This window comes from Corythoichthys intestinalis, chromosome 5, assembly GCF_030265065.1.
Source record: "Corythoichthys intestinalis isolate RoL2023-P3 chromosome 5, ASM3026506v1, whole genome shotgun sequence".
In the NCBI taxonomy this organism is placed as follows: Eukaryota; Metazoa; Chordata; class Actinopteri; order Syngnathiformes; family Syngnathidae; genus Corythoichthys; species Corythoichthys intestinalis.
Genome location: NC_080399.1, coordinates 60,648,592 through 60,661,868, shown reverse-complemented (window position 1 = coordinate 60,661,868; position 13,277 = coordinate 60,648,592). Strand labels below are relative to the sequence as shown.

Genomic DNA, 13,277 nt, shown 5'->3' with positions numbered 1-13,277 from the left:
GCAATACAAAGTCACTCATTTTACTTATACATGTCCAGCTCCTATCAGGTTGTAGTTACAAAAACTTTTATAATACTACATATTTTGGCTTATGTCCACAAGTCTCTGACTGTTGCCATGACGACCCTTTGTTCACTATTAAAAGGACGTAGATTTCTTCAGGGACTTGGGAAGCTTATAGAGCCATGAAATTTGGCACACTTGGTCGAATTGGCCCTATTAGAAGATTCATTTTGGTTTTGAATAAGGGCGTAGCTGCACAGCTTAGTAACCCCTCCTTTTTTATAGGACCCTCTTCAATAGGGTTTTTTTCACCCTGGTGTGTTAATGTATTTCTCATCTCAGGATGTACAAAAACATTTCTGTCAGCCATGGTCACAACACTAAACGGGTTTCAGACAAAAAACAAGGTGATTTTCGGGCACATGTTCGTGTCTCACCACCCTGAGCTGGGTGCCGTCCGAGTTGAGTGATGTCCGACTTGCGCCAAACTGCGAAGGTCCGTTCAGTCCTTCTTGCAGGCCTGGTTTGAGTTGCTCTTCTCAATATTCGTTCCACCATATGAACCCTACCTTTAAGAGCTCTGAGAAAACGTAGTAGTAGTAAAAAGTAATATTTACTTTCTCTGCGTTTTAATTAGTTGCTGATGCATTTTCTGTCTTCTTGTTGCAGAAATATTTAAATCTGATAGACCCACCTTGAGGAGGACACAAAGTGAAGAGACTTCCAGTGCTGCTGGATCTCAAACAAGGTTAGACCAAAAGAGGCACATTCACTCCAATTACCAGAAATATTTAGTGCCAGTTTACATTGTTTTCTGGAATAAAAAGTTCCTGAGGCCCATTGTTTTCTGTTCTGACAGGTCCGCTCTTGATATGATAATCAATGTAACTGCAGTTAAGTGCAACACTTGCTATAATACAGTGAGGAGCAGAAATATTTGCACCCCTTGTGATTTTGCGAGTTCAGCCACTTAGTTAGAGGTCTGAAATTTCCACTCATGAAGACATCATCTGAAAAAAAAATCCAGAAACGCATTGTATGATTTGTAAAATTATTTATTTGTAATTTACTGGGGTTCATAAGTATTTGTACCCCTGAGAATAAGCAATAATTATGAAACTCAAAGAGTTGTCAGTGTACCTTAAAAAAAAAATCCACCTTTACCCCATGAGTAGACCACCCGTTTTAGCTCATTATTGTCACTTGTGCACCCCACAGTCAGTCATAATCCAACTGCTACAATGTGCAAGACCAGAAAGCTTTCAAAAGACACCAGAGAAAAAAAATTGTTGTGCTCCACAAAGCTCGAAAAGGCTATGGAACAATTGCAATGCAGCTTGGTGAGAATAAATGAACAGTTGCAGTAATAGTTAGAAAATAGAAAAGGCTAAACATGACTGATAATCTACCTCAGTTCCATGTGAAATCTCTCCTCATGGGTTATCACTCATTATGAGAAAAGTGAGGGCTCAGCCTAGAAACACACGGCAGGAGCTGGTCAGTGACCTGAAGAGAGCTGGATGTACAGTTTCAAAGGCTTCTGTCAGTAGAACACTACAGTGCGATGGTTTAAAATCATGCATTGCTCAGAAGGTTCCCCTGTTGAAGCCAGTACATGTGAAGGCCTCTCGTTTTTTTTTTCCAAAACTGTCCTGTTCAGCTGTTTGACACGGAGAATGGAAGTCTAAGTGTCCAGTTGGTCTGAACAGTTTTAACGTTTCACAATGAGAGTATGACATACTCCCATTTAGATCATTCAACATACTTCGTTTATGATGACAAAGCAGTGAACAGGAAAGGGTTATGGGGGAACAAAAAAAAAGAAAAGAAACACAAGAAATTAAAGAAAAGGAAGACAAACAACAACAAGAAATACATTGAACGCCTACACTAACTATGAATATGTTGGTGCTATCGTCAGCTAGATGTATTTCCGGTTGACACCATGTGGGAAGCCTGTTGACCAGGGAAAGAAGGGGAGGGGGAGAGGGGAATCTATAAGCTAAGTGATTGGGAGGGGTAGAGTGTACCCAAATAAGCTCTGTGATCTAGAAACAAGTAATCGTGTGAATCCCTCGTGAGTGTAAGCCCGTCAGCAACAGACCCTACGCCGCCCCATCGCCAATCCCGGCACCGGGGCCCCCCCACCCGAGCGCGCCCAATCACATCCAGCCGCGCGCGGGCCCCACCAAACACGTGACAGCCACGCAGACGGCGCCACCCTAGGGCCACAGCCCCCACCCTGCCATCCTGGGGGGTCAGCCCAGTGCAGCCCATCCCTCCTCCCACAGCCCATCTAAGGAGCAATCGTCACCCCTGGGGATCCAGGGTGGTGCCCCGGGCCACCTGCGCCCCCAACAACCGGCCTTCAGGGATGGGAAGAAGGGACACACCACCAAACCCACCCCCGTCCGTCCACCCGTCGCCGAGGAGCCGCCGTGTGGCGACGTAAGATCGGAGCCCCAAACTCCCCCTTTCTCCCGCGGCAGTGAAGGCCTGTCTGAAATCTGCTAGGGACCATTTGAATGATGCAGAGGGGTCATGCGAGAAAGTCATGTGGTCAGATGAGACCAAAGTAGAACTTTTTGGTGCTTTACTTGTCGTTTGTGGAGGAAAAAGAAGGATAAGTACAACCCCAAGAACGCAATTTCCACTGTAAAGTATGGTGGTGGAAACTGGAAACCTGATGGTTTGGGGCTGCTTTTAGGCAAAGAGGACAGGACAACTGTACTGTAGAAAGTGGGAGTATGAATGGTGAAATGTATCGTCAGACTTTGAGCCACAACCTCTTTCCCTCAGTCAGAGACTTGAAGATGACTGGCCGGATCTTCCAAAATGTCAACGATCCGAAGCACACAGCTAAGCTGACCAAGGAGTGGCTGCGTAAAAAGCTTATTAAGGTTCTGGACTAAAACTAGATTACATTTATCTGAGTTTTCTTTGACTAAAACTGGACAAAGACTAAAATATAAAATGACTAAAATGTGACTAAGACTAATAAGTATTTTCATCCAAAACACTTAAGACTAGGACGGAAATTAAAAGGGCTGCCAAAAATAACACCGATGACTGTTGATATTGACCTAATATTAGGGCCATGTAATGAATAATTGAAGTGGAAATCTTACATATTGCGCCTTTAACACATTCTATGTCAGTTTGAAGAGCTGAAAAAAGTACAGTATTCTGTACAGTATACAGTTAGTACAAAAATACACTCATAAAACTAGTGCCTGAACAAAGGAAATAAACCTTAAGATATTATTTTGTTTGGCCCCATGTTTATTTTTTTTTTAGAACAAGAGCAACACTTCTTTTCCTTTTTTTACTCTAACTAATCATGGTGTCGCCCCTGCTTCCCCTTATCTATTTTCAGTTAATTCCTTTCTCATGGGATCTATATTTTCTTTTTTCTCTTTTTGGCTTCCCCAGAAGGAGCAACCATTATTCAGCGGGTGGTTCACACGGGAGCTCCCCAGGATCCTCCAGAGGAGTTTCTATAACAAATGGTGAAGCGAACATAGAACAGGTTCTTGACCCAGGTTCTGCTGATGGTCATCCTTCCTCCAAAAGTCACTGCAGCCCTGGAAACAGTGCAGGTATGTGCAGTATAACAAACTAGATGATCGAAATGATCTAAGTGATTGGAAATCAGGCCGATTACATAATTTTCATAGGATTAAAATTGGGTGAAGAATTTTTGATTATTTCAACACAAAGTGAAATAATCCAAAATAACAGAGGACTGGTAAAATCTTTACTTTTATATTAAACTGTATACTTGTGTTGATTCTTTTTCCCCCTACCATTGAACTAGTAAATCACATCCTGTACACACAAAATCGCACACTTTTCCATTTTTGTATATGCCCATAATATGTATCGAAAACGCTACGCGATCCTGTCTAGTGTTGTGAGAAGGAGTCATTACACTCTACTCTTAAAGACAAATACAGTGATCCCTCGTTTTTCGTGGTTAATAGGGACTACAACCTGCTGCGATAAGTGGAAAAACTGCGAAGTAGTGCCTCCACCCCAAAAAACCAAAAAATCAAGAAAAAATGTTTTTTTGTGTGTTGTTGTGTGTATATTTTAAGCCAAAAGAACTGTTGTGTTTGATAGAACAATATGTCTATATGCTCCCATTGCAGATTCATGGCGCATTAAGCACTCAAACTATTTTTAATTTGTCCGTTTCACCCTGGAAACCCCCGTTTACAGACGTTGCACAACCGCTTTTTTTTTTCAACCCAGCCATAAAACGAAGGTAATTAATTATATTTATTATTCATAATGTCTGTCATTTTTAGCTTTCAATAATTAATTGATGTCTAATATTTCATTAAAAAAAAAAAAAAACACTTAAAAAAATTATTTCCTTGCATTTTATTAACTTTTAAACAAATTATGTCACAATGAAAAAATTGGCGTCTGTAAAAAAGTCACGGATATTTACCTTGTAACTATCGCTTAATTGTATTTCTTTTTTTGTTACTGTCGCGTTTTCTCCGATATGTTATTCAAGTCAATTCAATTCAATTTTCTTTGTATAGCCCTGAATCACAAAAAGATTGTCTCAAAGGGCTTTGCAGAGGCAATATGATACACAATCAGAAACAGCAAATGAAGCAACAAAGATGAATAAATAAAGTTCAAGTCCTGGGTATCCCCCATCCTTAGACCCTCCATGTCGGCAAGGAAAAACTCCAAAAACTTTGGGAGTCTTTGGGAGAAAATGAGAAACCTTGGGGAGTACCACAGTCAGGAGAGATCCACTCCCAGGACAGATAGACAGGAAGCCCCAGGACCGCTAATGGGAATTAGCAGGCGAAGTTACAGGCGGTAAAGATGCAGTGGAGTAAAGGAACAAGAAGAGGTCCATCTGGCCAGATGAGACGGGGGTAGCAAAAGTATTGGCACCCTCAGCCTAATACTTGATAGCACAAGCTTTAGACAAAATAACTGCAAACAGCCACTTCCGGTATCCATCAATTAGTTTCTTACAATGCTCTGCTGGAATTTTAGACCATTCTTCATCGGCCAACTGCTCCAGGTCTTTGAAGGGTGCCTTCTCCAAGCTGCCATTTTCAGATCTCTCCACAGGTGCTCTATGGGATTCAGGTCTGGACTCATGGCTGGCCACTTTAGAAGTCTCTTGTGCTTTCTCTCAAACCATTTTCTAGTGCTTTTTGAAGTGTGTTTTGGGTCATTGTCTTGCTGGAAGACCCACGACCTCTGAGGGAGGCCCAACTTTCTCACACTGGGCCCTACATTATTCTGCAAAATTTGTTGGTAGTCTTCAGACTTCATAATGCCATGCACACGGTCAAGCAGTCCAGTGCCATAGGCAGCAAAGCAGCACCAAAACATCAGGGAACATCCGCCATGTTTGACTGAGGAGAACGTTTTCTTTTCTTTGAGGGCCTAGTTTTTTTCCCCCTGTAAACTCGTATGTTGATGCCTTTTCCTGAAAAGCTCTACTTTTGTCTCATCTGACCTTCCAAAATGTTTTTGGCTTTCTCAGGTAGGTTTTGGCAATTCCAGCCTGGGTTTTTTATGCCTCTGGGTCAGAAGTGGGGTCTTCCTGGGTGTCCTACCATAGAGTCTCTTTTCATTCAGACGCTGACGGATAGTACGGGTTGATACTGTTGTACCCTTGGACTGCAGGACAGCTTGAACTTATTTGGATGTTAGTCAAACTTCTTTATCCACCATCCGCACAATCTTTCATTGAAATCTCTCATTAATATTTCTTTTCCGTCCACATCTAAGGAGGTTAGCCACAGTGCCATGGGCTTTACACTTATTGATGACACTGCGCACAGTAGACACATGAACATTCAGGTCTTTGGAGATGGACATGTAGCCTTGAAACTTGTAGCACATGCTTCCTCATATTTTTGCTTTTCAAGTCCTCAGACAGTTCTTTGGTCTTTCTTTTCTCCATGCTCAATGTGGTACACACAAGGACACAGGACAGAGGTTGAGTCAACTTTAATCCATTTTAACTGGCTGCAAGTGTGATTTAGTTATTGCCACCACGTGATGTGTGCCACAGGTAAGTAACTGGTGATGTTAATTACACAAATTAGAGAAGCATTACATGATTTTTCAAAGGGTGCAAATAAGTTTGTCCAGCCCATTTTTGGAGTTTTGTGTAAAATGATAATGATTTAATTTTTTTCCCATTCCCTTTTGTGTTTTTTCATTGCAAGTAAAATTGGTGAAGACATTTATACCAAGGCAATTGTAATTGCAATCATTTTCTGGGAGAAATTGAGCATTATCTGACAGAATTGGAGGGGTGCCAATACTTTTGGCCAGCACTGTAGTTATTTGAAAGTTCATATAATTTAAAAAAGGTAAGAACTTAATATAGACTACGTAATTTTTTTGATCCTGCGTATTAAAAGAATCTGAATCTAGAATCATTCGGAACCGGAATCGAAATGTGGAATCGGAATCGAAAACATAACCTTTCAAATTCAAACGATTCCCAACCCTACCTATGGCGCTACGAGCAGGAAGCAGAAAAACATTTTTGTTTTTTAAATTACAAACCCAAGACGTTTCAGAGGATTCCGATCCTCTGAAAACGGGCGCAGTCGGCCTGATTTCCGATCAAGTGATCGGATTGGGACATCCCTAGTCAACACAAGTTAATGAAATACAGGTTTTCATTTGTGTCCTTTTGGTCATCTCTCAGATAAAGTAGAGCCGGCATCCAATAGGCTGGAAGACAGCCTGATGCATCACACGTGTCCTCATTTGAGTCAGCCCAAAGCAACCTGTAGCATTACACTGTGTCCAGATCACCAGGATGGCCAGGACTCGGTACCACCATCAGAGCTTGGCCCGCGTCCCACTCCCAGTGCAGAGCAGGCGAGCAATACCGCCTCAGAACATCATTCAGACTCTCTCCCAACTGGGTAAGGTTCAGTTAGTACAATTGTGCAAAATGAAATAAAAAAAGATTAATTGGTTCTGGAAGTGGTTTCGTAAACTGGAAATTCAGTAAGTAGAGAAGTGTTTGCCATTAAAATGCCCTAAATATTTTGACATAGAGCATAAAAATGGATCAAAATAGCATAAAAATGCATCAAAACATGTAACAAATATATGTTACAATTAGATAATTGCACAATAAACATGAAATTAGAGACAAAGAACAGAGTAAAGAATAAAAGTTAATACACTCATTTAACGCTGTCGGAACACAAGGGGCCAGTTGGATGCCAGGAAGATGCTCTGCAATAGCAAATGGCAGAGCAGCTATAATAATGTTACATTCAGTAAACTCTGGGAGCTGCGAGTAGCAGCCCATCCTGTATTTTAGCCTTATGTAACCTGAAATTTCTTTCGTAACAAGACAAGACACTGTATTTCATTCTGCTGAATCGTATCTCTTTCAGAAGCGAACTGAATCGTAATGTGTTTGAAGATGTCGCTGCTGTATCGAATCGCAACTGATACAGTGGTATGAAAAAGTATGTGAACCTTTTGGAATTTCTCACATTTCTGCATAAAATCACCATCAAATGTCATCTGATCTTTGTCAAAATCACACAGTGTCTGCTTTTCCTAAAACCACCCAAACATCTATAGTTTTTTATATTTTAATGAGGATAGCATAGAAACAGTGACAGAAGGGGGGAAAAATAAGTGAACCCTCTGCCTAAGGAGACTTAAAGAGCAATTGAAACTAATTTTTACCAAACATTTTATGTCAGGTGTGTGCCTAATCATTGATGAGTGGTTTATAGCTCCCCTGCCAACTATAAAAGACACACCTGGTAAGAATTGTCCTGATGAGAAGCATTGTCTGATGTGCATCATGGCTCGGTCAAAAGAGCTGTCTGAAGACCTGCAAGGATTGTTGATTTGAATCAAGCTGGGAAAGGATACAGAACCATCTCTAAAAGTCTGGATGTTCAATGGACAGTCAGAGAAGTCTACAAATGGAGAGAGTTTGGCACTGTTGCTTCTCTCCCAAGGAGTGGCCGTCCACCAAAGATGATGCCAAGAGTTTAGCGCAGAATACTCAGAGAGGTATAAAATAACCCTAGAGTGTCTGCTAAAGACTTACAGAAATCACTGGCACAGTCCAATATATCTGTGCTAAGCTTGAGAACGATAAACCGATACGACCGGATATCCCGTTTTAAAGGTAAGAGATACAGCTGTATCGATAGTAAAGTTACCATTCGACAGTAATTAGCCATTAAACATTCAATGAACCGATAGTAGAGATAGAATTCGGCTATCGCGACCACAAGAATCGGCTTCTGTTGCCTAGTTAAGTGCATTGCTTATTATGATAATAAATTAACTTTTACTTCACATGCTGCACTTGTGTCATTCACCACACAGCGCACTTGGATCGAGACTGCACGCATGGTATAATATGGACAAGCACTACTCACAGTCGTGGTTGCCTCAACTTCCCATGCATTTTGGCAGAATCGCTACTAGTCGCCGTCATTGCCCGATCGTCACGGGCGTGTCATAACAATGCGAGAGCTAACAAAACCACTGTAACACACGCACCGTATTGTTTTCTTCAGAGCCCAAAACGAAACTTGTAGTGGCAATGAAGCAACATGCTAAAGCAATGGACAGTTTGATCACCGACGCCAACGACGTGCAGCGATTGATTTTCAACGCACCCAGGAAAACAAAAGTCGGACTTTCAAGTGATGAAGGCAGCTAGATCTGTTCGCATGGGACAGAGCTTGTATGAAGTGTGGAGCGGTACAGAGATCGTAAGTTTTTAACCCTGAAAAATAACCCACTACAATGGTGGAAAGGGCGGCATATAGTTTCCATGAAACGCAGTCTACTTAAACATGAACATGTGGATTAGTTGATCTTCCTCAAGAAAAATCTGCCCTTCAAAAAAGATATGGACAGTGATGAGGAGTAAAAAATGTGGAAGCACAGGCATAAGTTAATGACTTTGCTGTGTATAAGGTTAAAGTAATGATTATTGACCTATCTGTCTAAAATGCCATGTTTTTATTCCTCCAATTATACCAGTTATAAAGCATAATTTATTATTTATTTATGATAACACTAGCAGGTTTAATTCTTTTTTTCTAGAGCTGCTGCGTATAATTAATATTTTTTGTTTGTAAAATGTTTACGTTGAAAGTTTACACTTAAATTACTTACCTCTTGTGTTAAAAACACCAGGAAATACAGTAATTGAATTACTGCACTTTATAGTTGTCTGTCACTGAAGTTTTATTTTATTATCAATCCCATCCAACCAAAATGACGGTCATATAGTAAGCCTTATTTTTTTTTCCATAAAAAAAACAAAACATAACATTGGTATGAAATGTTGTTTAATTTTTCTATTAGAAATGTGGTCTTATTTATATGTTTAAAATACTGTACGAACACACCCAACAAATGTTTACTATCGTATCGTTTTCACTCTGTATCGAACCGTATCGTTCTTTAACTGTATCGAATCGTATTGAATCGCTCGGCCTTAAAAATGTTTTGTTTTTTAATCGAATTGTAACCTGTGTATCTAGATACATATTGAATCGGCTTCATGCCAGAGATTCCCAACCCTAATCTGTGCACACATCAACTATAAGTAAAGCAATGGCCAAGAATAGTGTTCATGGGAGGACTCCACGGAGGAATCCACTGCTGTCTAGAAAAAACATTGTTGCTCGTTTGATGTTCGCAAAAAGGCACTAGCACACTCCACAGTAATTTGGGCAAAATATTTTGTGGGCTGATGAGACTAAAGTTGAATTGTTTGGGTTTAACACACAACGTCATGTGTGGAGGAAAAATGGAACAGCTCACCAACATCAACACCTCATCCCCACCGTGAAGCATGGTGGAAGGAGCATCATGATTTGGGGCTGTTTTGCTGCCTCAGGGCCTGGACAACTTGCAATCATTAATGGAAGAGTGAATTCAAAACTTTATTAGGATGTTTTACAGGAAATCCTGAGGCTGTGTGTCAGACAGTTGAAGCTAAAAAGAGGATGGATGCTGCAACAAGACAATGATCCAAATCACAGAAGTAAATCAACTTCAGAATGGTTTCAGAAGAACAAAATTCACGTTCAGGAGTGGCAAGTCAAAGTCCAGACTTGAACCCCATTGAGATGCTGTGGCATGACCTAAAGACCGCGATTCATGCCAGACATCCCAGGAATCTGACTGATCTACAGCAGTTTTGTAGAGAAGAATGGGCCAAGATTAGTCCTGAATAATGTGCCAGACTGATCTGCAGCTACAGGAAGCAGCTGGTTGAAGTTATTGCCGCCAGAGAGGCCACAGAATATTCAATGTGATACTTATTTTTCTGCCTCATTGTTTGCATACTATCCTCATTAAAATATGAAAACCTATACCTGTTTGGGTGGTTTTAGTTAAAGCAGACACTGTGTTTTCATCTGTGTGATTTTGACAAAGATTAGGTCACATTTGATGGTGATTTTATGCAGCAATGTGAGCAATTCCAAAAGGTTCAGATACTTTTTCATACCACTGTAATTGCTATTAGTAATTTTACCAGCTGTATTTATGAAGACTTAGCGTAGGTTTTTGGGCTGTAGAACGAATTAATCGAATTATAATGTTCTTTTTGGGGAAAATCTCGCTTGACATACAACCATTTCGATTTACAAACTAGGTCCTGGAACAAATTCTATTCGTATCTAGCGAACCACTGTATTTTGAATGATAATAAAATATTGTGTACAGTAATATTTTTTTGTGCTTTCTCACTAGCTGGGAGCAAAGAGTGTTGCCTCATGGTAGAGTTTACTACGTAGACCACAACACCAAAACCACGACATGGGAGAGGCCACTGCCACCAGGGTATGACATCTTTACAGCCTTTTATCCATGATACTACCTGTTATCCATATTGATGATTTCCAATATGTTGCTGTGCAGGTACTAAGTTGTTCGAAAAAAACCCAACATGATAATTACAATGCATAGCATATTTCGTTACTTGCCACATGTATTTTTCTGCATGCAGAAAACCAAACTACAGTGGTAACATTTTTGAGAATTTATAATAGGCCTTTAGTCAGTCCAAAATATAAATCAGGCGTGTAAGAATTACTCCCATGGTGGTCATTTGAACACTTTCTTGTGTTTATATGCGACCACACCAGAAAGGTGTTGAAATGAATCTTTTTGCAGTGGTAAACAATAAATCCCATGTTGAAGTAAAAAAATACTCATTTTCATATTTTCATATTTCAGTGTTAAATGTAACCTATTCGTAGTGTTAAATTAAGCCTACTGGAGAGTTATTATTATTATTATTTTTTTTTTTTTTTTTTTGACATCTTCATTATATGGTGCAAAGCATAGCAGTTTGTCACTAGTTGACAGCTGCTTAATTGAATGGCTTAAAGTGCCTGTGACAGCATAAATAAATCTTAAATAGCATTACTATATGAATTACAATCAAATTTTGAGACAATTTCACTATATACAAAAATTTGGCAAAGCGCAGATGACGAGAAATTAGTCTTTTAATCTGCCATTTATCTCTTGCCTGTCATCATAGCGCTCTAGCGTCCCCAACTGGAGGATGACGTCTGCAGGGTCACGATTTCATCTGATTTAGAATCCAGCCCATTGAGGGGGAATTATTCAGAACGAGGAAAATGCGACGAGGAGAGCAAAATGCGATTGTTTAATCTCTCTACTCTAATATTTTTACAGGATATTCTTTTTATCTAAGTATTTTTCCCCAATTGCTAAATGAATGGTATGGTCATGACAAATAACAGTCTTGTGCTAAATGAAATATGAAATATTCGAAATGCATTTATTCAATACGACATGGGAAAATTACTCCATAGCGGTCAAAACTGTTGACTTCTTGCACCTCCGGAACGATATTTTATGCTACCGAAGTTTATCTGGCTTTTTTCATTTTCCTGCCCCGGCTTCGGAGAGCGTTAACAAACCAGTAGGCGTGAGAGCTAGCCGACATGCTAACCTGAACCAAGTGATGTTTCAAAGTCTTATTCTTGCCTTTCAAAGCGGAAAATCACACAAAACTACCATGTCACACGGCGGCGGGGTTGTCGATTGTCTTCGCTGACCAGCAACCTCTCCGGCGGCGGGCAAGTTACAGATCGTCGTTCCTCTGCTGCGGGCAGGAGAGCTCGTTTGCCGGGGAAGCAGCTGGAGAATGACCGCCGGACAAACCGGCCGACATCGGAGGAGTGCGTAGCTGCCCGAGCCGTAGGAGGATAGTGGTCTATTGCTGGACACACGAAGAAGGCAGAGGGGACTGGAAGTCTGGACGATATGGAGAACCGTACGAGCTTAAGCCGAGTATAGCACTCTCCCGGGGGGCACGCGAAGAGGACCGGGGGGGGTTGTGCAACAAGCTACCGTTCGCCGGCCGAGTGGCATTCTCGATGGACAAAGAGCATTGTCAACCACAAAATGCAAGCCACCTACGTATTAAAAGGTGTGCCATTATCCCAGTATTTGACATAATACAAAACACGATGTTTACTTACTTGCTCGTAAGTCTCGTAAGTAAGTTTATGGTCCCGCGTTGCAGTGATGGCGAAGTGACTACGGCGTCAATGAGCATTCGATAGTTCTGCGGTGAGGGAACGCCTTGCTCTGAAATTCATCGCCAAACCACTTGAGGAGTGTTAGCTTTGTGTTTGTACTGTTTTGGGGCACGCTTGTTGACTTCCTCTAGTTTAACGGAGAAAAAATAAATAAACAATGCAAGATGGAATGCTTGAATGTGGATCTTCAGCTCATCATAACTGAATAAATGTTGATCATGCAAATGTTGAGGCGCGGGCGACGCAGAGGACAGTTTTGAGGCGGTCTGTCCCACTTTTGATGCCACACAGAGAGTTTTAGCCTCGGGTGGAAACCGACAGGCTGTGGCGTCTAACTTGAAACTGGTGTCGAGCACTGTGTCCAGCGGTTTGTCCGAGGTCTGCAAAGCCGCCAGCCCGATTTGTTTGCCGTGTCCTACAACCAGCCAGTGGAAAGCCATTGCAGATTTCTGGTGGCTATGGAACTTGCCAAACTGTGTTGGAAGCCTTGATAGTAAACAAGTTATCATAAAAGCACCGAGGCACTCTCAATCATTGATGATGGATCAAGTGTAAACTGTCTGTTGTTGAAAATTAAACATCAAAACAACTCCTTTAACACCAAACCCGTGCTTTATTCTTCATATACTTGAAGTGTGACATGTAAATAAGTCACAGGCTCACAGCAAACTAATGTATGTACGCAAT

General features: G+C 41.0%; 1 protein-coding gene across 4 annotated transcripts in view; it reads left to right on the top strand.

Annotated features, from left to right (window-relative positions):
* Nucleotides 1–13,277, top strand: part of wwp2 (WW domain containing E3 ubiquitin protein ligase 2) — a 92,829-nt gene that overhangs the window by 30,488 nt on the left and 49,064 nt on the right. For 3 of the 4 annotated variants that reach the window (XM_057836921.1, XM_057836923.1, XM_057836920.1), the window contains exons 6-9: nucleotides 673–751; nucleotides 3,436–3,602; nucleotides 6,710–6,932; nucleotides 10,765–10,854. In XM_057836921.1, the coding sequence (XP_057692904.1) occupies nucleotides 673–751; nucleotides 3,436–3,602; nucleotides 6,710–6,932; nucleotides 10,765–10,854 (559 nt within the window). The remainder of the gene's footprint in view (nucleotides 1–672; nucleotides 752–3,435; nucleotides 3,603–6,709; nucleotides 6,933–10,764; nucleotides 10,855–13,277) is intronic. The other variant, XM_057836922.1, reaches the window with a different exon arrangement.